Source organism: Thamnophis elegans, chromosome Z (genome assembly GCF_009769535.1).
Source record: "Thamnophis elegans isolate rThaEle1 chromosome Z, rThaEle1.pri, whole genome shotgun sequence".
Lineage (NCBI taxonomy): Eukaryota > Metazoa > Chordata > Lepidosauria > Squamata > Colubridae > Thamnophis > Thamnophis elegans.
In genome coordinates, this window is record NC_045558.1 from 119,164,456 (window position 1) to 119,184,268 (window position 19,813).

Sequence of the window (19,813 nt, forward strand, 5' to 3'; positions counted from 1 at the left end):
CTCGCCGCTGCCTGCCTTCTTTCGCTTTTCCCCCCTTCTGTCATTGCCCCCATCCCTGCCCGCTGCTGCATTCCTTCCTCCCTCCCTCTCTCACTCCCTCCCTCCTCACCAGCTCCCCGGTCGAGATTTACCCCCCGCTTGTCCATTGCTGCAGCGTTTCCTTTTTCCATTCCGTCGCCCCTTTCAAAACGCTGCACCCGTTCTCCTCTCCTCCTCCCCACAACACGCACGCACGCACACACACATACACACACACGCTGAAACACTCCTTCTTCTTCCTCACTTTGGAATGAAGCAAACTTCTGGATGGGGCGGCCAGCAATAGACCCCTGGCCTTTGGGCTTGCAGAAGGCCGGTCCTTGAAGCCGGGAGTCCCCATTCCGCCGGCCCCCTCCCAGAAAAGGGGAAAAGGCGGTTTTTCCCAACCTGCTCCCCTCCCCGGCCGCCGCCGACGTCGGAGTGCAAAACAAGGCGAAGTAGCAAGCAGGGGAGCGATGCAGGTGCGGGGGAAGGCGAGCGAGGAATCCGGAGCCCCCGCGGCGTTCTAACCGCAAGGTGAGACGAACGGCTGCCCTTCCGGCCGATCCCTGCCGTGGTCGGCCAAGCCTATTACTTGAGAATCACTGCCTGCCTTCCCTGGGCCGGCTTCCCCCGGGCCCTGCTGGTTCTGAGAGGTGGGGGAGGGGGAAGTGCGTGCGTGCCCCTCTGCATTCATGCCTTGGAACTATGCAGCCTGCCCGGTGCCACTCCATAAACCAGCATGCCAGGCAGAACTTCAGAGACCAGAGTTCTGTATATACTGGAAAACAGTGGCCATCGGCAACCCCATCATACCTCTCCCCCCCACCCCCTTGCTGATCTTAGGAAAGAACCCCCCCCCCGGTTTATTTCTTCCTTTGGGGCTGATTCATCCAGATGTGAGTGGTACTTTGTACAACTTTGGCTGCTTTGCTAGCTTGTGGCCTTTCTCACACACAAAACAGTGCAATGGTGGTTGTGGATAACCTAGATATGTGGCAGGTGTGTAATGGTTGTGGTCTTGAATCCTTCTTTTTTTTAAGGAATTGGCTTCAACTTGAAATAGCTGCATCTTTTAATTCCTTCCTGATAGCAAGTGTGTGGCTGGATGCTGTCTGCTCATCGAGTTGCCTTAAATCTGCTTCTGGGTAGTGGGTGCTGAAGTACAGGGCAGGTAATTATTGGAATAATAATCCCAGTCTAAGTGTGGGATACTGCAAGTGGCAACTTTCTTTGCCACTACACATGCATATTGCCTTCTTGGGACAACCATCTATTCCTAAAAGTGCAAATTTTCATTGATTCTGAATAAAATTCCCATTGCAGCTGGGAATTCTGTTTCCTCTCTGGCTATGGTGAAAATGTGCATGGGTAAAAACAGCACCTTTGGTTTTAAAACAATCTTTGGACCAATTGCCATCAACTTGATGCTGCTGTAAATATCTTTACTGTTTTCCCCACCTTGCTAAGAAAGATAATATCTCAGGAGCATAAGATTTCTTAATGCTTCATACTTCTATTGTGGTGTTCTAGGGCCAGAATGATAGGATGTGTCTGTTTATGCTACAAGAGCAAAGCAGAGTAGGGTGTGTGTGTGTGTGTGTGTGTGTTAGGGCAGGGGGAGAGAATTGGTGTCATACATAGATGTCTTTAGCGCCTCACTGATAGGCAGGCAGGCAATATGTGATTTCAGGCAGAACATGACACTGGTTTCTTGTAATACTTGAAGTCTTTTTTTGCTTAGCCTGCTTCTGAGGTTGTGCTAGTGTGTTGTGCAGGTTTAGTAGGACAGGCTAAGAGAGGATGCAAGAATGTTTAACACCTTTCTCTGGATGGTGCATCAGGGCAGCCTTCTCCAGCCTCCAGATATATTGGCTGGGCTTCCATGGCCACCATCCCAATCGTGGAGGCTGGTCATCGGGGATATTCGAAGTTGTAGTCCAAACACATTTGAAGAATACAAGATTGAGGATGCTTGCACTATTGTGCTGTGTGTCTCTCTCTTTGTCTCTTTGTATGCATGTGACTAAGAAACTGATAGAGAAGGTTTTTTCCTCAATTTTTTTCCAATCATTAATCTTGCCTACGAGAATAATTTCACAGAGGGTATTTGTACATCTCTCTGCTCAATGCCCTGATATTTTTGCATGATTTCCCTTAACTCCTATTTTCCTTGTCTTCGCATATTGCACAAATCTTTTCAAACACGGGGGCTATAGTAGCCCCACCTCCCTACTACCCCTTATTAATGTTCTATTAAAGGCACATATGATTTGTCGAGGATGATCCTAACATTATACAGTGTACAAGGGTGATCTTTGTGTGTGTGTGTGTGTGTGTGTCCTGTCCTGGATATGCTGATGAATTTAATCTTAGCATATCTCTCACTCCTCCTTGGGTGACTGACTGTCTTCTTCAGAAGAATGTCTTTCATAAGGAAGTTTCCTTCAAGATAGGCATCCATGTGAATTTTCTATCCTTCTGCTTTGGTGGGGTTATGGGGGAGGTTCACCCCACTAGTAGAGGAACATCAATTTTTGGAATGGTATCATGCTACTTAAAATGAGATTATCCTGATGTTGGTGCTTAATTGGGGGAAACTTTTAGAGACTGGATGATTTTCACACAAAAGAAGCCAAGGACTCCCCCAGGTGATTCTAGAAGTGATACGGCTATGGGCTTGTATTTCTTGATAGGTGAAGATGGTGTAGCCACAGCTGGAAGGAGACGCTCCCAGTGGTGGGGTGGGATGGAGATCAGTACCAGACTGACATAGCACACGAGAGCCAAACAGGAGGCAGGCTGTCTGAGAGCTAATTTTACTACCTTTGTGAATCTGTGTCAAGCACAGCATCATTCCTACAATAATAGTAGTATGCTGTGAGTTGGAGCATCAGGCAGCCAGAGTATCCTCTTATGCAGTGAAAGGGATGATGGAGGAAATGTTATTATGCCTCCCTTGATGCTGAGCGGGTTGTGTGGGAGGCAGTAGGGCATAGTGGCTAGACTGTTGGTCTTAAACAAAGGAACCTCTAATTCACTTTCCTAGACTTAGCTTCTTTGAAAGGCTGAAGTAGGTTCTCTGAGGAGGATTGAAAATTGTTTGCTGTTCATTTATTGTAGAATGTTTACAGAGACGCTCAGCTTAAATATTATACCTTGTTCTGAGTGGCAAGCAGTATATTTAAATATAAAAAGTAGTCTGACATATTTGGAGATTGTTAGGGTGAGGAAAGCTTTAAGTGACACAATCCCTACACACACACACACACACACACACACCACACCCTAAGGCTTATTTGCTAATTTGGGACCCCTCAGCTCTACCTATCTGACCCATCTGATGTCAAGGCATAAAGAAATTGAGCTGGTGAACAAACAGGCATTCTTTAGGGTGAAAGGGGGGACTTAAATTGGTATTTCTCAAACCTGGTGACTTTAAGACAAATGGGCTTCAGCTCCCAGAATTCCCCAGCTGGGGAATTCTGAGATTTGAAGTCCAAAATGGCATTTATGCTTTCTTGTAAATGGAGCTTACCATTTTGAGTTGGGAAACCAACGGGTAAAATGGAAATTGGATTTTCTACTTGCACATGCCATTTCTTTATAGAGAAGTAAAAACAATACCCTCCCACCTACCTAAAAAATAATTAGTCCTGTAAAAATTTATTTGGTGTCCTTTAACATCCCTGAGAGTTATCTTGCATATCTAATGTGTTACAGTTACAACCCATCCCCTCATAGGTCGGAGGAGAACATATGGGTTAGGCATAGGTATGTTCCCCTTTATTCTAAAAACAGACCTGTGAAACAACCTTACATTAATCGTACTCTGATTGTATCACAAAAACAAAGAGCTCAGCACAATGTACCGCTATTCACCTCAGACGGGTTAGGCTGAGTTATCCAGCAACATTAGTAACTGGGTTCCACCACAAAACCGCGTTCGACTAAACTGTGTTCGACGAAACCGCGTAGCTGACGTCATCAACAGGGCGACAACAGCACAGAGACAGAAGCACGCTGTAAACGCTAAACCTAAAATTAACCCCTAAACCTAACCCCCCTAAACCTAATCCTAATCCTAACCCTTAACCTAACCTTAAACCTAACCCTAAACTTAACCCTTAACGTAATCCTAAACCTAATCCTAACCCTTAACCTAACCCTAAACCTAACCCTAACCCTTAACCTAACCCTAAAGCTAACCCTAAAGCTAACCCTTACCTTAAGTTGAATCGGCTTGCTTTCAAAGCGCTATTTAAAGCGCCCTTCTTTCTCCGCGCTGGCTGTTGTTGCCCTGTTGATGACATCAGCGACGCGGTTTAATCGGGCGCGGCTTAGTCGAGCGCGGTTTTGACGGGTCACGTAGTAACTGGAGGCAGATTTGAAACTGTTTCTCCTTTAAAAAAATAAAAAAAACAAAATAAAATTAGGTTTTGCAACCTCATAATTTTTATTTATTTTATTTAGTCCTATCCAGCATTATTTGATGATGAGGGAGGTTGTAGCTCAACACCTCTGAAAAGCATCAATTGGCTTCAGCTAGACCAGGAATGTCAAACTCTCTTTCATTGACGGCCGCCTCAGGGTTGTGTTTTACCTCAGGGGGAGGGAGGATTGTGGTGGGAGTGGCTAGGGTGGGCATGACCAGCTTGCCCTCACTTGTGTTGGAGGGGCGCCTGTGGTGGCCCGAGCGCTGTGCCAGTGAAAATGCGCTCCTGAGCTCCGCTTTCAGTTGCAAACGGTTTCCTGCAACCCTATGCCAGCATAAATGGAGCGAGCTCCATTTTTGGCTGTGACCGCCTCCTGCAACCCTCTGCCAATGAAAACTGAGCTTGGGAGGGCCCCACAGGCCGGATCCATTCCCCAGGCCTTGAGTTTGACACCCCTGAGCTAAATGAATCTGTCACAGTAACTTTGCTAGTAGCTTAGTTTTTCCCTCCATTGAAAAAAGGAGGGATTTTACTTGTTACACTTTTGTGGATTCTGCTGCTATTGAAGACCCAGCAGTGAGGCTGGCAAAGATGGCTGCCCTCACTAAAGACAAATGGCTTGGTCCATGCCAAGCAGATCACTTGGCCAGGCTCTAGGATACATTGGCAACTGCCATATTGTTTTCACTAATTGTTAAGAGAATCTGAAACAAATCCATAACATCTTAATATTTTTCACTCTGGAAAAGTAATAAGTCAACGGCACTAAAGTCTCATATTCTTTCAAAATATATAACAGAATAACAGAGTTGGAAGTCTTTTAGTCCAACTGCTGCTCAGGCAGGAAACCCTATGCCATTTCAAACAAATGGTTGTCCAGTCTCTTCTTAAAAGCCTCCAGTGATGGAACATCCATAACTTCTGAAGGCAAGCCATTCTGATTGATCCCACTGTTAGGAAACTTCTCCTTAGTTCTAGGCTGCTTCTCTCCTTGGTTAGTTTTCATCCATTGCTTCTTATTCTCCTTTCAAGTGCTTTGGACCCCTCTTCTTTGTCGTAGCCCCTTTAATATGATATCCCCTTCCCCAGTCCAATGTCCTGCAACCCTGCTGGTTGGACCAATGAGAGATGAACAAATCTGGGAAATATCCAGTTGGAGAGATCTAGCAGAACTGTGGGCAAACATAATTCTAAAGTGGGTAATTGAACACAGGATCAGATTTTCTTGCATATGGTTACCAGAATTTTGAAAGTATATGGCTTGTCATTCAGAATGTGTATTTAATTGTGCTAACATATCCCGCTGGGCGTAGTGTGTGGAAAAAACACGTTTGTGTAGGCCAACACTTACAGAAGTGATGAATGTCCAATGGAAGGTGGCATAGTTCCCAGTCCATTTCCATGTGCTGGTTGTTGTTGTTTTTGCCTTTTGTGTCAACAGATCTTGTGCATATGTTTTGGGGTGTTGCTTAGTCTGCAGGGTGAATTCTGTCAAGCACAGTATGTCATAAATAATGGAGAAATAGATCATGGGTGATAAACATCATGCACAAACCATGTGCATGTAATATTTAATTATAGGGACTGGTTTTGGGTGAAAGACGTGCATTTTGGACATGTTTTGGGTCTTAAATGTTTAATCTGTCCTACCTTGGATACAGAGAGTTGTAAACCGCATACAACAAATTGTAAGAGAAGACAGGTTAACAAGTAGGTAGATAATTATTAAAAACCCTAACAGTAAGTGATGCAAAGCAATACAGGTAGTCTTCAACTTATGACTACAACTGAGCCCAAAATTTCTGTTGCGTAGCGAGACAGCTGTTAAATTAATTTTGCCCCATTGTACAACAATACTTGCCACAGTTAGGTGAACCACCGAAGTTGTTAAGTTAGTATCATGAATGTTAAGTGAATGTGGCTTCCTTCCCTATTGACTTTGCTTATCAGAAGGTCACCAGAGGTGATCCTCCTGGGACACTGCAATTGTCATAAATATATATCAGTTGTGAAGTCTCTGTATTTTGGTCGTGGCCATGGGGATATTGCATCTGAGATAAGTGTGAAAAACGGTCATAAGTCAATTTTTTCCAATGCTGTTGTAACTTCAAATATTCATTAAATGAACTGTGGTAAATTAGGACTATCTCTAGGAATAATCCATTGTGTTTCTGGATGTTTCCAAAGTGCCCAATATTCTCTTAAATATTTAAATTTCAGCCTTCCCCTATAATCATCTAGTTACCCAGGAATGGTAATGAGCAAAGCAAGAAATCCAAAATAAGCACCTCTTAAAATTACACGCACACGCACACGCACGCACACACACACACATATATATCCATACCTTGGCCTCTGGCTATAAACATGCACACCCCTTTTCTCACTAGCTGATATAATCCCCCTCTTTCTTCACACATATACTGCTCCACGCACGCACACACACAGAGTTATGTGCCTGATTGTGTTATATGCGTATGCGTGTATGTGCTGATTTGGAACAGGGTTTGTGTAGGATGGTTTGGGTATTGTGTCACCTTCTGTAACCAAAATAAACCCATTGCAGATGGGAGACATCAGATGAAATTTCTCAGCTAGCAGCTGGGGTAATGCCACACTGCCAGGAATTATTAACAATGCATAAGAAGGGAGTAGGGCCATCATTACAGACAAGATCCTATCTCATCCTTGAGCCCCTTCAAGGGGGATGCAACTCAATTTATGCCTGGATTCTTTTCCATTCCTCCCTGGCCCTCTATCCTCTACCCAGCCCAAATTCTACTTTTCTATCTTACGTACCCATATGATAACAGATAATTATATCCTGGGGAGGAGAGGTTTTTTTTTTTTTATCTCAATGGCACAAATGTGGCCAAAGAAAACATTAGAAACCCCAATAGATACAAGCAAGGAAAAGTTATTAAAAACTGCATTGCAAGTGGAGATGATATTAGATGTTGAAAGTGCAAAATTATATCCTTGAAGAGAATTATAAGTTTTTGACCAAAAAATAATAATAATCAAGACTCGGTAATATTTGTGGGTACCCAATAAGGAGGCAGGGATGTGGTGGCTCAGTGGCTAAGACGCTGAGCTTGTCGATCAGAAAGGTTGGCAGTTTGGCAGTTCGAATCCCCAGCGCCATGTAGTTAAGTGAGCTCATGTTACTTGTCCCAGCTTCTGCCAACCTAGCAGTTCAAAAGCATGTAAAAATGCAAGTAGAAAAACAGGGACCATCTTTGGTGGGAAGGTAACAGTGTTCCGTGTGCCTTCGGCATTTAGTCATGCCAGCCATAGGACAGGGAGATGTCTTTGGAGAGCGCTGGTTCTTTGGCTTTGAAATGGAGATGAGCATCGCCCCCTAGAGTTGGGAATGACTAGCACATATGTGAGAGGGGAACCTTTACCTTCATCATTAATAAAGAGGTACTGAGGAAAATGGAGCAAGGAACCTGGGCCATGTCGTTGAAGGAGATTGGCGCAGTCATGCTGGCTGGGGAATTCTTGGAGTTGGAAGTCCAACCATCTACATGTTGCTGAGGTTGGGAAACACTCACTTTCAGGTGCCTGAGAATAAATGGTACTTACATTTTGACTGTTTTCATGTGGCACATTGAACCACAAAAATAGTGGGCAAGATCTTAAATTTCCATGTTCTGCAAACGAAGTCCAGAATACCATCCAATCCCAGATAATTGGCCCAGTCCAGAAAATCAGAATTCAATTAATCATGGGCAAGAATGTTCCATGAAAATAACCTTTCTGTCTCTCCACCTTCTACAAAGAGAAATAAACCAAAGAGATTAAACTTCTTAAAAGCATTTTTATATAGCTGAAACTATAAAATATTCATAAGAAATCCTGGTTTTTGAAATTCTTGGTAGGGTGCCATGAGAGGAGGAAGAAGCTTGTTAAAATGTGGCGGATGAAAATCGGGATAGTTGAAGAAAGTCTAGAATCGGAGTTTTATTTCTGGAACACAAAGTTTTTCCTGTCAGGTTTCAGACGCATAATATCTCAAGGGAAACTAAGCATGCGAAATGCAGTAATGCAGAACTTCCAAAGAAGTGCATCTTAAGACATGATCTTGAATACAAAAGGGGGGGGGGGGGAAGTGGCATTCGCATATTATTTTCAAATCACCAGATAGATCTTCGGCAGAAATTCTCTATCGAACTGTTAACAGGCACTCTTCCCTCATAATCCCAGTGTGTAGGAGAAGAGCAAGCGGAGCTGGGGGGCAGAGCGAAGTACGTCATCAGTTTAGAGTCAATAAGTTGTCATAAATGGTCCAAGTTCAACCTCCCTTGAATTCCGTTGACCCTTATTTGGTACCAATATAGTATTAAACTTTCATTGATTAGATTCTTGTGTATAGGCTTGAGCAGTAAATCCTTTTTGCATTGCAACTTAATTTATGGTCCTAATCCTTTGCCTGACAAGTGTCAGATGAAAGTGTGGGGAAAAGAAGGTGGGCAGATTCTCCTTGATGAGACTTTCTCTCCACATTAAAAGGAGACTAAGTGGAAAATGTTCCTTTTACTCACTCTTATCATGGCTCTCATTTCTGGAGAAGGCAAGCAAGTGCAATCCATGAGGTCAACGTGGAAGGTTGAGCTTGGCAGGTGATCCTCTTATTGGACTAAATTTCAGCAGATTGTGCCAAGTTACACCAAACTCTGTTGCTACTCCTGGTCCACCAACCCTCTGCAAAAATAGTTTTATAATAGAGTGTGAAACCTGTCTTCCCACACACTAATCAAATACTGCTCTCAAATTCTGGTCTTTAATATCCTCCTTAATGGGTGAAAACCTTGATAAAAACAGAGAAAAATACTATATTGTGTTCTCCTCACCCTTGCCATCTGTGTTCTTAGAAGGTTTTCAGGAGGTTTTGTTGTTCAAGCTTGCCTAGGAGCTAAACTGCAATGACAACATATGGTATTTCACAGTTGAGTCTATAGGATCCTTTCTGCTGTATTGCACACTGTTTGATTCCGGAACATGGCTCATCTTTGGGTTGGTCAATATTAACTATATAGGAATTGATTATTTTATTGGCTTGAACAAGCATGAACTCAAGATGGTCCTGCAGTGTTTATGTGAATAAAGGACTGAAACGATCTATCCTGCACTTGAACATATATTCAGAAAAACTATAAGAAATCTAGGATCTTCTCCATATAGAAGATCATTTTATCACTATTTACAAAACAACTCTTTGAGAAATGTGTTTGTTTTCTACATATGGTCCAAGACTCCTGTGTTTTTGGAGGGGGGTGTTGATTAAGAGAATCTCCTCTGACAAGATGGGTGGTATACAAGATAGATAGATAGATAGATAGATAGATAGATAGATAGATAGATAGATAGATAGATAGATAGATAGATAGATAGATTACATAGATAGGCAAGCAGGCAGGCAGGTAGGCACAGATGGATGGATGGATGGATGGATGGATGGAAGGAAGGAAGGAAGGAAGGAAGGAAGGAAATAAAGAGATGGAAAAGCCACGTTTTTCAAAGACAGTTCAGCAAAATTATTACCACAATGTTCAATACTGGTGAAATGCTATTTTTTTATACATGCAAGAGATATTCTAGTCAACATCCAGCTGCTGGATTCAGCAATGATATTTAGTTTTCCCACAATGGTTCTCCCCCAAACAGCACTTAGAAATGTTTTAAGAAATCAGAAAACAGGGTTCTCAGATTTAGTTGCCTGATGTTATTCATTACAGCATGGTTGTCAGTATCACTGCAACTAACATTACCAGCAAACTTGGGAAGGGGCCTCATCCATAAACACTTTGCCAAATTTAGAGCCAGCCATGGGCTAAATAGCAAAGATTGATAGATATCAGATTATCAGCTTCGAAAAGGAAGAGAAATCTTGCGTTGGAAAATGACTCTTGTATGACACTTGCATAATGTCAGAAAATTGGTTAGGCTGAATACAAGCAATCATAATTCCTCCGTTTTATTGGTATGGGAGGAATTTGTCACTTTAATGTGCAAGACTAGAATCTAAAATTCCTGGCACATGAGAACAATAAGAGACCAGAGGCAGAAAAACCGGGTTTCTAAGAAGAGTTTTCAAACCACAGGGAGCCATTCTGAGTATTTTCTTGCCAAATGCTGGCGTAGGATTTTTTTTTTTTGCACCCTGTATTGATAAATACAAATCCTGGGAGGCTAGAAGTTATGGGACTTGTAATCCTGGTTCATCAAGGCTTCCCCAAAGATGGGAAGCCTGCTCTAGTAGATATTACAGAAGGAAGCTTTACCCCTGCCCTGGATTTCATGGTCAAATATTCAACCCTTTCCAGTCACAAAAATGCAAAGAGGAGAGACCATCCTTAGGAAATTCCTTTCAGAATTTCAGTATCAGGCTCCTTGGGGCCTGGATAAAGTTTTAATGGATTTGGTGGCCCTGCATGCTCAAATTATCCAAGACAACATAAAAGCATTTGTGAACCAGCCGTTCTGGAGGTCTCTGGAAACCAACACATTTGATTCAAAAACAGGCAACAAATATTCTGGTAAAAATCACAAGGGTTTTTTGTCTGAAATGGTATAGGGCCATGATGATGAACCTATGGCATGCATGGCAGAAGTAGCACGCAGAGCCCTCTCTCTGGGCAAGTGCGCCATTACCAGCTGCTCTTTTGGTTTCTGGTGTGCGCATGTGCGCCAGCCAGCTAATCTTCACACATGCCAGAGTCCCGGAAACCTGAAGACCAGCTGGACAGTGCTGGTTTAAATGTCCAGGTCTCTGGCACATGCATCCACACTGACCAGCTGGTCTTTGAGTTTCCAGGGCTCTGGCACGCATGAAGTGACATGCATGTGCATGCCGGAAACTAGAAGACTAGGTGGTCTTCAAGTTTCTGGGGATCAGCACGTACATTTGGTTTGAGCACTTGGTGCCAAAAATGTTCACCATCACTGGTATAGGGTTTTCTGCTTGAGCAGGAGGTTAGACTAGAAGACCTCCAAGGTCCTTCCAACTCTGTTATTCTGTTAGTTGTCTGTTTGGTTTAGTACTCCCCAGGAGTTTTGGACTGATGGGGGTTTATTTCTCTTCCAGATCTTTGCGCTGCGTTTGGCCAGTCGCTCTCTCTGTCACCTAGGATGAGTAACTGCAGCAGTCGCGCCCTGACCCTGCTGTCTAGTGTTTTTGGAGCGTGCGGGCTGCTCCTGGTGGGCATTGCTGTCAGTACTGACTATTGGCTGTTCATGGAGGAAGGGATTGTGTTTCCGCAAAACCAGACCACGGAAATAGTCATGGCACTCCATGCTGGCCTCTGGAGGGTTTGCTTCTTTGCAGGTAAGGGTCTGAGGGCTCTCTTCCAATGCTGCTTTCATTTACGAGTCTTAGGACCAGTCTTAGTATTTCCATCTTAGGACCTCAGGACCAAACCAGACTCAAGCTTCCTCACTTCCTAAATTCCTCTATATTCTTCAGATCAGATCAGATCAGATCAGATGCAAGCAACCAGAGCCACTCATGAATAGAATTAGTAACTTCATTATCCACCACCTATGTTGCAAGAATCTCATCAGACTGCTTGTCTGGGGAACAACCAGATAAAGCTCCGTGGATCTTGAGGGAAATCTAATTTATGCTGCTTGCAGTTGCAGAAAGACTCCAAGCTAGGCCCTTGCTTGACTCCTCCTTCCAGCCTAGCTGGTAATTTTACAACATTTGATAGCTAGAGTAGCAAAACAATGCCTTGAGTGAAGGGCAACATTCATATTTCAGCAGATTCAAGTCAACTTAATTCTGATTGACTACATGCAAAGTTGAAATCACTGGGCAATGTGGAAACCCAATAAATGGGGGGGGTCTTGCAAGAGGTCTGGAGTGGTCTGCAACTCAGCTCTTGACAAGGTCCTTCATAGAGCTGTCATTCACCTAGATATAGCTTTAAAAGTTGGCTCTTAATTCCAAGATATTCTAATCAGGCTGGGGAGGCAAGGCAGAGTTGACTTTAGGGATGTATTCTCTTCCCTAAAGAGAGAAGAATTCATTAAGGATCTTGGAATGAGAAGGTCTGCCTGTCTTTTTTCATTGAATAATGCTAGAAATGTTGCAAATGCTGCATTTAGAAATATTGCATTTGTTTAAATTGTGCAACTCAACTATTCACCCATGCACATTTAACTATCTTGTCTTTCCTATGCAACGATGTCGCCCTTTATTCCTGTCTCTAAGCCAGGGATTGTTACCCTTTTTGTGCCATGGATCCATTTTGACAGTCTGCAGACCCCTCCCCCCCAAAAAAATTGCCCATTTAAATTGGCCTCTCTCAATCTCAGCAACTTTAAGATGTATGAATTCCCAGAATTCCCCAGCCAACTGGCTAAAGAATTCTGAGAGTTGAAGTCTGCACATCTTAACCGAACTGAGATTGAAAAACACTGGTTTAGATACATAAAATAACATGCATAGAGGTAGTCCTTGACTTACAACCACTGAAGCACTGAAAAAAAAAGATGATTTATGACCAGTTTTCATCATTGCAGCCCATGATCAAAATTTGATTGCTTGGCAACTGGCATGTACTTATGACAGTTGCACGGTCCCGTGGTCACGTCATCACCATTTCTAAACTTCCCACCCAGCTTCAATGGGTGGAAGCCAGATTCACTTAATGGCTGCATGATTCTCTGAAACAAATGCAGTGATCTGATTAACAATTGTGCCAAAAAAGGTTGTAAAATGGGATAGAATTCATTTAACAACTGCCTTGCCCAGTGAAGGAAATTTTGGGCTCAAGTGTGTTTGTAAATCAAGGATTACCTATATTAGGAACTCTGTGACTAATTGGGCCATCCTTTCAGAAGTATTTCCTCACCAGATTCTTCAGAGTTTTTAACAGAGTTTTTGACAGAATTTCTATCTGCCTTCATTGGAAATGCATTCAGAGATATGTCTGTCTTGAAAACACTCCACATTGAACTGTATAGCAGAAACATCAGCACAAAAAATGTTTTGTGACATTTTGTGTTACACCATAAACTGTTTTCGGTGATTTTTGTGTCACAACATGTTTTATAAAATTTGCCGAATTTCATTTGAATGGGAATCCTGGGTCCCAGATTTTGGACACATTCTGTAAGTTAACCCATTTGAAGTACCTCGGTTAAAAAATTGTTGCCCTATGAGACACTGTTTGGTCCAGTTAAAAGTTACAAGAATGAGAGCTTTAATACAGCGGTCACCAACTGGTGGTCCATGGACCACTGGTGGTCTGCAAGAAAATTTTGGTGGTCCGCAGAAAAATCTTTGCATTTTTGCATTTTTTATATTGCACTAAATCATGGATCCTCAAACTACAGCCCCAGGGCTGGATATGGCCTGCAGAAGCAATTATTCCCACTCGTGGATGTGGTGGGGTCCTTCAGGCACTTAGCTTGGCTGCCTGTTTAGTAGCTCCAGCCCTTCCCTCCCTCCCTGGGAGTCCAGGCACTTCAATGAGTGGTGTGCAAAATTTCGGCAGGGCTCCTCAAAAGGCAGAATTTGCAGGGGGCCGATCTAGCGCCTGGGCTGGCTACAAGACAAACATTCATTCTTGGCTGTATTTGAGATTCTTAGTTGCAATGGACAGCAAACCTAGGGTTGACCCCGAGCTCTTCTCTCTGCTAACAAGTGGCCAAGCTAAGTGCCTGAAGGACCCCATCCTTAATTCATATTAATGATCCACAGGATTTAAAATTATGAATTTAGTAATCCTAGAGGTCTGGAAGGTTGATGACCTCTGCTTTAGTATGTATGTGCGTGTGTGTATGTGTGTGTGGACATGCGCGCGCACACACACACACACACACAAACTAATTTAAAACAATTTGATGGCATATAATCAATCAATCGAACAATCAATGTTACTGGTAATGACAATATACTTTTATTAAATCTAAGATAGGGGGTGTGGAACAGTGCAATAAACATAAGAGACATTTCTTTATTCATTTCCTTGTTAGATTGTTATCCTGGAGCTCAAAGCCCTATGCCCTTTAGTTCCTCTTACTCTTTTGCTCCACAACAATATCCCTATGAGGTGAGGAGGAGTTAGTGTCCCAAGATCACCCACTGAACTTCCATGGTTGGAAGTAGAACTTGAATCTGAGTCTCCAGTGCTGGTTGAATATCTGAACTAGTAGATCTCATGAACAGAGCAGTGCGTATGCATACCTGATGCTCCTTTTGAATATGGGACTTTGACTACTTATTCCTTGACCCAGGGCCCCTTCCTAGGGGCCTTTCCTGTGACATGCTGGTAGACAGGGGAGCGTAAACTGGCTGAACCAGCTGCCAGGAAGCTGTTGAAGTGATGTAGGACAAGCAGTGGCAGAATCTGGAGGAGGACTTAAAAGAGGAACCAGCCTAGAATCTCTATGTAACTATTAGGGAACTAAGCCCAACCTTCCTTGAATTCTATTGACCTTAACCCAAAAAGATATTAACCTTTAGTTGAGAAGATTCTTGTGCATAGGTATAATTAGCGATAAATCAGTTCAGTTGGACCTTCACGAGGAGATCTGTGAGGATCTGATCTTCTGTGGCACTCACTAAAAAGGATCCCCACTTGTCTCCACCCACCTCCTTTCTGCTCTCCTATTCTTAAGAGATGCATATATGGGGCCATTGTTTAATTTTTATCCCAAGACTAGCTGATAACCCGGCATTGCCAGGGTATTTATTTGTAGGGGGAAAATCAGAGGTGGGTTGCTCCTGGTTCAGCCCAGATCGGGCAAACCAGTAGTAGCGGCATTGGGAGGCTCTGCCCACCTGCTCAGACGCTTCTGCGCAGAAGCACCACGCGTGCACAAGCACGAGCGAACTGGTAGTAAACAAAATGGAAAACCACCACTGGGGAAAATGTCCTGACCAAAAGTAATTTCTAATGTTGGTTCCCCCCCCCCCACTTACCAGAGTAATATGAAGCTGTTACCATGGCAACTTCACTGCATTGTACAGTAGAAGCCATTTTAAGGCACAACAGGCTGTATCTTAACAGAACAGCCCCCCCCCCCCAGGAGTGTTAGGGGTATTTTTTTCCAGAGAGTAAGTCATCTGTGTACCAAGTTTGGTTGAAATTGTTGAGGCGCTCCAGAGTTATGCTGGAACACACAGACAGACAGAAAGACATACAGACAGACAGACAGACAGACAGACAGACAGACACACACACACACACACACACACACAGAGTATATGATGAAATAATAAAAGAAAAAAGTTCTATCTTCTCCAGGATGAGGCCTCATGACCACGTTCTGGAGAGCAGAACAAAAATTGACTGTCTTCTTTCTCTTCTAGCTTAAAACGGCTTTGGAAATGGTCAGAGGCATCCTGCTTGGTACTAGCTCTGAGCTGACTTATCTTACAGAAGTGGCTTGTTTGAATGGAAGTGTATATGATTACATAGTAATTTGGCCTTGCTGATTTGGAACTTCCTTCCTGCAAAGGCACCATTTAGTAATAGCAATAGCACTTAGACTTATATACTTAACAGTGTTTTACAGCCCTCTCTTAAGCAGTTAACAGTGTCAGCATATTTTCCCCAACAATCTGGGTCCTCATTTTACCCACCTCGGAAGGAGTGAAGGCTGAGTCAACCTTGAGCCTGGTGAGATTCGAACTGCCAAATTGCTGGCACCTGTAAATCAGAAGTAGCCTGCAGTACTGCACTCTAACCATTGCACCACCATGGCTCATTTCTTCCCTGAAGGTCCTATACCAGGGTTTCTGAACCTCAACAACTGTAAGAGGCATGGACTTCAATTCCCAGAGTTCTCCTGGGAATCCCCAGCTGTGCTGGCTGAGGAATTCTGGGAGTTGAAGTCCACTCTTATTAAACTTGCTGAGGTTCAGAAACACTGTCCAATATGGGCCACTTTTGCTGTCTGAATTTTGATGCCTTGTCTCTCTTTCTAGGTCAGAAAAAAGGCAGCTGTGTGGCTTCTGAATACTTCCTCGAGCCCAGGCCTGATCCTGATCCTGAAGGTCCCCTTGTTACGGAGAACACAGAAAATATCCTCAGTAAGTAGATAAAATATCTAGACATGATATGACTCCCAACATTAACAATAAATTAATATTACTGTATTTTTCAGAGTATAAGATGCACCTTTCCCCCCCTAAAAGAGCATCAAATATTGTGGGGTCTTATACACCGAATACAGCTCCCGAAGCCCTGCCCCGCATCCCATTTTTGCAAAAAACAGATGGAAAATGGCCCATTTCCCACAAAAACAGAGGCATTTTGGCCTTTCCACAGCCCCCAGAAGCACTCTGTAGGCTTCAGCAGGGCTGGGGGAAGTCAAAAATGCCCCAATTTTTAACAAAAATGGGGTCGTCTTTTCCTCACCACCACCCCAGCACTCCTGAAGCCTGCAGAGTGCTCCTGGGGGGGGGGGGGGAGGACAAAAACTTTTTTCTTACTTACCTCTTCAAAATCTTACTTACCTCTTCAAAATCTTGGTGTGTCTTATATACCGGTGCGTCTTATAGTAAAAAAAATATGGTAGGCACATATTAGAGTTGGGAGCCAAATCAGCACAGCAGCCGAAAGAAAGAGTTAATGCTCTACATACAGTATGTCCCTTTGCACCTATAGACACCCACAGGTTCCTAACTTATATCTCAGTCCGTCTTTCATTTTTAAAGCCATTCACACAATTGCAAGTCCATTGCGAGAAAGGTCTTGCACACAAAATACAGATTCAGTCCATTTAAAGGACAGAAATCTCAGCCTGTAATGCATTCCTTGCTGTTATTTATTTTATCCACGCCAGATGCCCATCTCCATCATTTCCAAGATTTTACAACCAGAACCACAAAAGGCATTACATTAATCCTTTGCTGCCACCTGCTCAGCAAAGTTAAGGTTGCAAGCCTGCCTCTTCCAACGTTAATGGTGATGACATGTATTTTGAGCTCTTGTAAGTCACTTACAAATGTTTATGAGTCAGCTTCAATACAGAGTTGTTAGTTTTCATAGATGAGAAAAAGTACTTGCACACTTTGCAGTTGAGGAAAAGGGCACTAAATGTACTAACAGAGAGGCACTTGGAGGGGGGGGAGAGAGAAACCACCTATTTTCTTGCCCTGCCTGGTTTTTCCAGAAATAGTTCAGAGCAACTGGTAAGTCAGAGGCAACTGATAGAGACTGGCGAGAGAGGCATCTCTTCCCCTCCAAACTTACTGGATTTCCAGACACAGCTTCTAGATTGAATCCTGGTTTGCCAATGGTTTGTCCATATCATTTGAGAGAAATTTGCCATGTGCATAAGGGGCAATGATCAAGGACCTGGGTACTAAGCCCCCTATGGCTAGGGTGCACATCAGAGGCTATAGGACTTACCTAAGTTGGTTTGTATTGGGGAAGAGGCTAGGCTATCAACCAGCTGAGTTCTAGTCTCCTCACCCCCCCTAGGAATCAAGACTGGATGGGTGACTTTGGGCCAGTCACCAGCAATCTATGAGTTCTAATCCCACCTTAGACATGAAAGCCAATTGGATGACTTTGGGCCAGAGGTGGGTTCCTACTGGTTTGGCCCAATTTGGCCCGGTTCGGCCAAACCAATAGTGATGTGATGGCCTGGGTCACTGGAACCAGCAGCGACCCAGGCCTGCCATGCCCCTGAATCGGTTCCCCAATCACTGCCGCTGCTATTATGTTTTTTAGTTCTGCGCATACGCAAAACAATTTTAATTGAACTATGCATGCGCACGAGCAAACCAGCAGTAAGCCAGTCAGAACCCATCCCTGCTCTGAGCCAATCACCAGCAACCTATGAGTTCTAATCCTCCTTAGTCATGAAAGCTAATTAGGTGACTTTGGGCTAATCACCAGAAGTTTGTGAGTTCTAGTCCCACCTTAGGCATGAAAGGCAGTTGGGTGACTTTGGCCCAGTTCCCCTTTCTCAGCCCAACCCACCTCACGGGAACCATAGTTTAAGCATCAGAGGTGGTATTCAGTCAGTTCAGACTGGTTTCACCTGAAACTGGTAGTGGAAATCGCGGGTGGGCCTGTCCACTCGCCCCGGCTCTATGCCGTTCTCTTTAGGCACATTTTCAAGCTGTGTGCATGTGTGCAAGCCATGCACACAATCAAATTGCATGCGCAGAAGACTGAGCACATGTGTGGACAGGTGGACTTTCGTGCTCACATTTGCAAACTGGTAGACAAAGTAAGTGAATACCACCCCTGGTATGCATGCCACTGTGAGTTGAATAAGAATAAAGGCAGAATAGGAATCAATCAATCCATAAAAAAATGGAGCCAGGTTTCTGTGCTGAGTATCATATTGGTAATTAAACCAAACAATGCCTCTGGCCACTTCTCAGTTGGTGGGCTGGGAGATCTACCCAACCCAGATTCAGTTGATGTCTGGATCTCAGCAGGGCAGATCTTCAAATTGACCGTGACCAAGTACGCCCCACCCATTTGTCCTAGTAATAGCAATAGCAGTTAGACTTATATACCGCTTCATAGGGCTTTCAGCCCTCTCTAAGCGGTTTACAGAGTCAGCATTTCGCCCCCACAGTCTGGGTCCTCATTTCACCCACCTTGGAAGGATGGAAGGCTGAGTCAACCTTGAGCCGGTGAGATTAGAACCGCTGAACTGCAGATAACAGTCAGCTAAAGTGGCCTGCAGTACTGCACCCTAACCACTCCGCCATCTCGGCTCATAGTGGATCTGGTCCCTCTTGTGGCTCTCCCCTCCCTTATTGCGGTTGTCTCAACCCTCTGGGATGGCTTAAGAGCTGTGGGGCAGTGCAAAGGGTTTGTGTGTGTGTGTGTGTGTGTGTGATATAAATCAGAGCTTGCATGGGTGATGGTGTAAGCACAGCAAGCATTGCAACATCAGGACAAGGCTAGCTGAGCAGTGAGCTAAACCAGCTCAGTTTGCCACGAGAGCACTGTCAAATTTGGATTTCTGCAGGGGAGGGCAGCATTTTTCCTTGGCACTTCCACTTCTACCAGCACTCTCCATGCATGTGCCCTCCCATTTTTTGAGCCACCCCCGTTTTTAATATATTTAGAATGCTGGCAGATTACAGAAATTACTTGGAGGGTCGGGCAAAACTGCAATTGTCAGACTCCCATTTTTGTTAAATACAGCTCAGGGGACAAAATGGTTCAGTGCTTAAAGACTCTGAGCTTGTCAGCTGGAGAGCTGACAGCCGGGGTTTGAGACCCGACACTCCACGCAATGGAGTGAGTTCCCATTACTTGTGGCCCAGTTCCTTTCCAGTTTGAAAGCATACAAATGGGAGTAGATTAATAGGAACCACTTCAGAGTGCAGCCATGCTGGCCATGTGACATGGAAATTGTCTTTGGAC

General features: G+C 43.9%; 1 protein-coding gene across 1 annotated transcript in view; it reads left to right on the top strand.

The window, feature by feature from the left end:
• The first annotated feature begins 401 nt into the window (after window positions 1-401).
• The window catches only part of CACNG7 (calcium voltage-gated channel auxiliary subunit gamma 7), a 59,855-nt gene continuing 40,443 nt past the window's right edge, over window positions 402-19,813 (top strand). Inside the window, exons 1-3 of the mRNA XM_032237317.1 lie at window positions 402-555; window positions 11,545-11,784; window positions 16,399-16,503. Coding sequence (XP_032093208.1) covers window positions 11,589-11,784; window positions 16,399-16,503 — 301 coding nt within the window. The 5' untranslated portion in view covers window positions 402-555; window positions 11,545-11,588. The remainder of the gene's footprint in view (window positions 556-11,544; window positions 11,785-16,398; window positions 16,504-19,813) is intronic.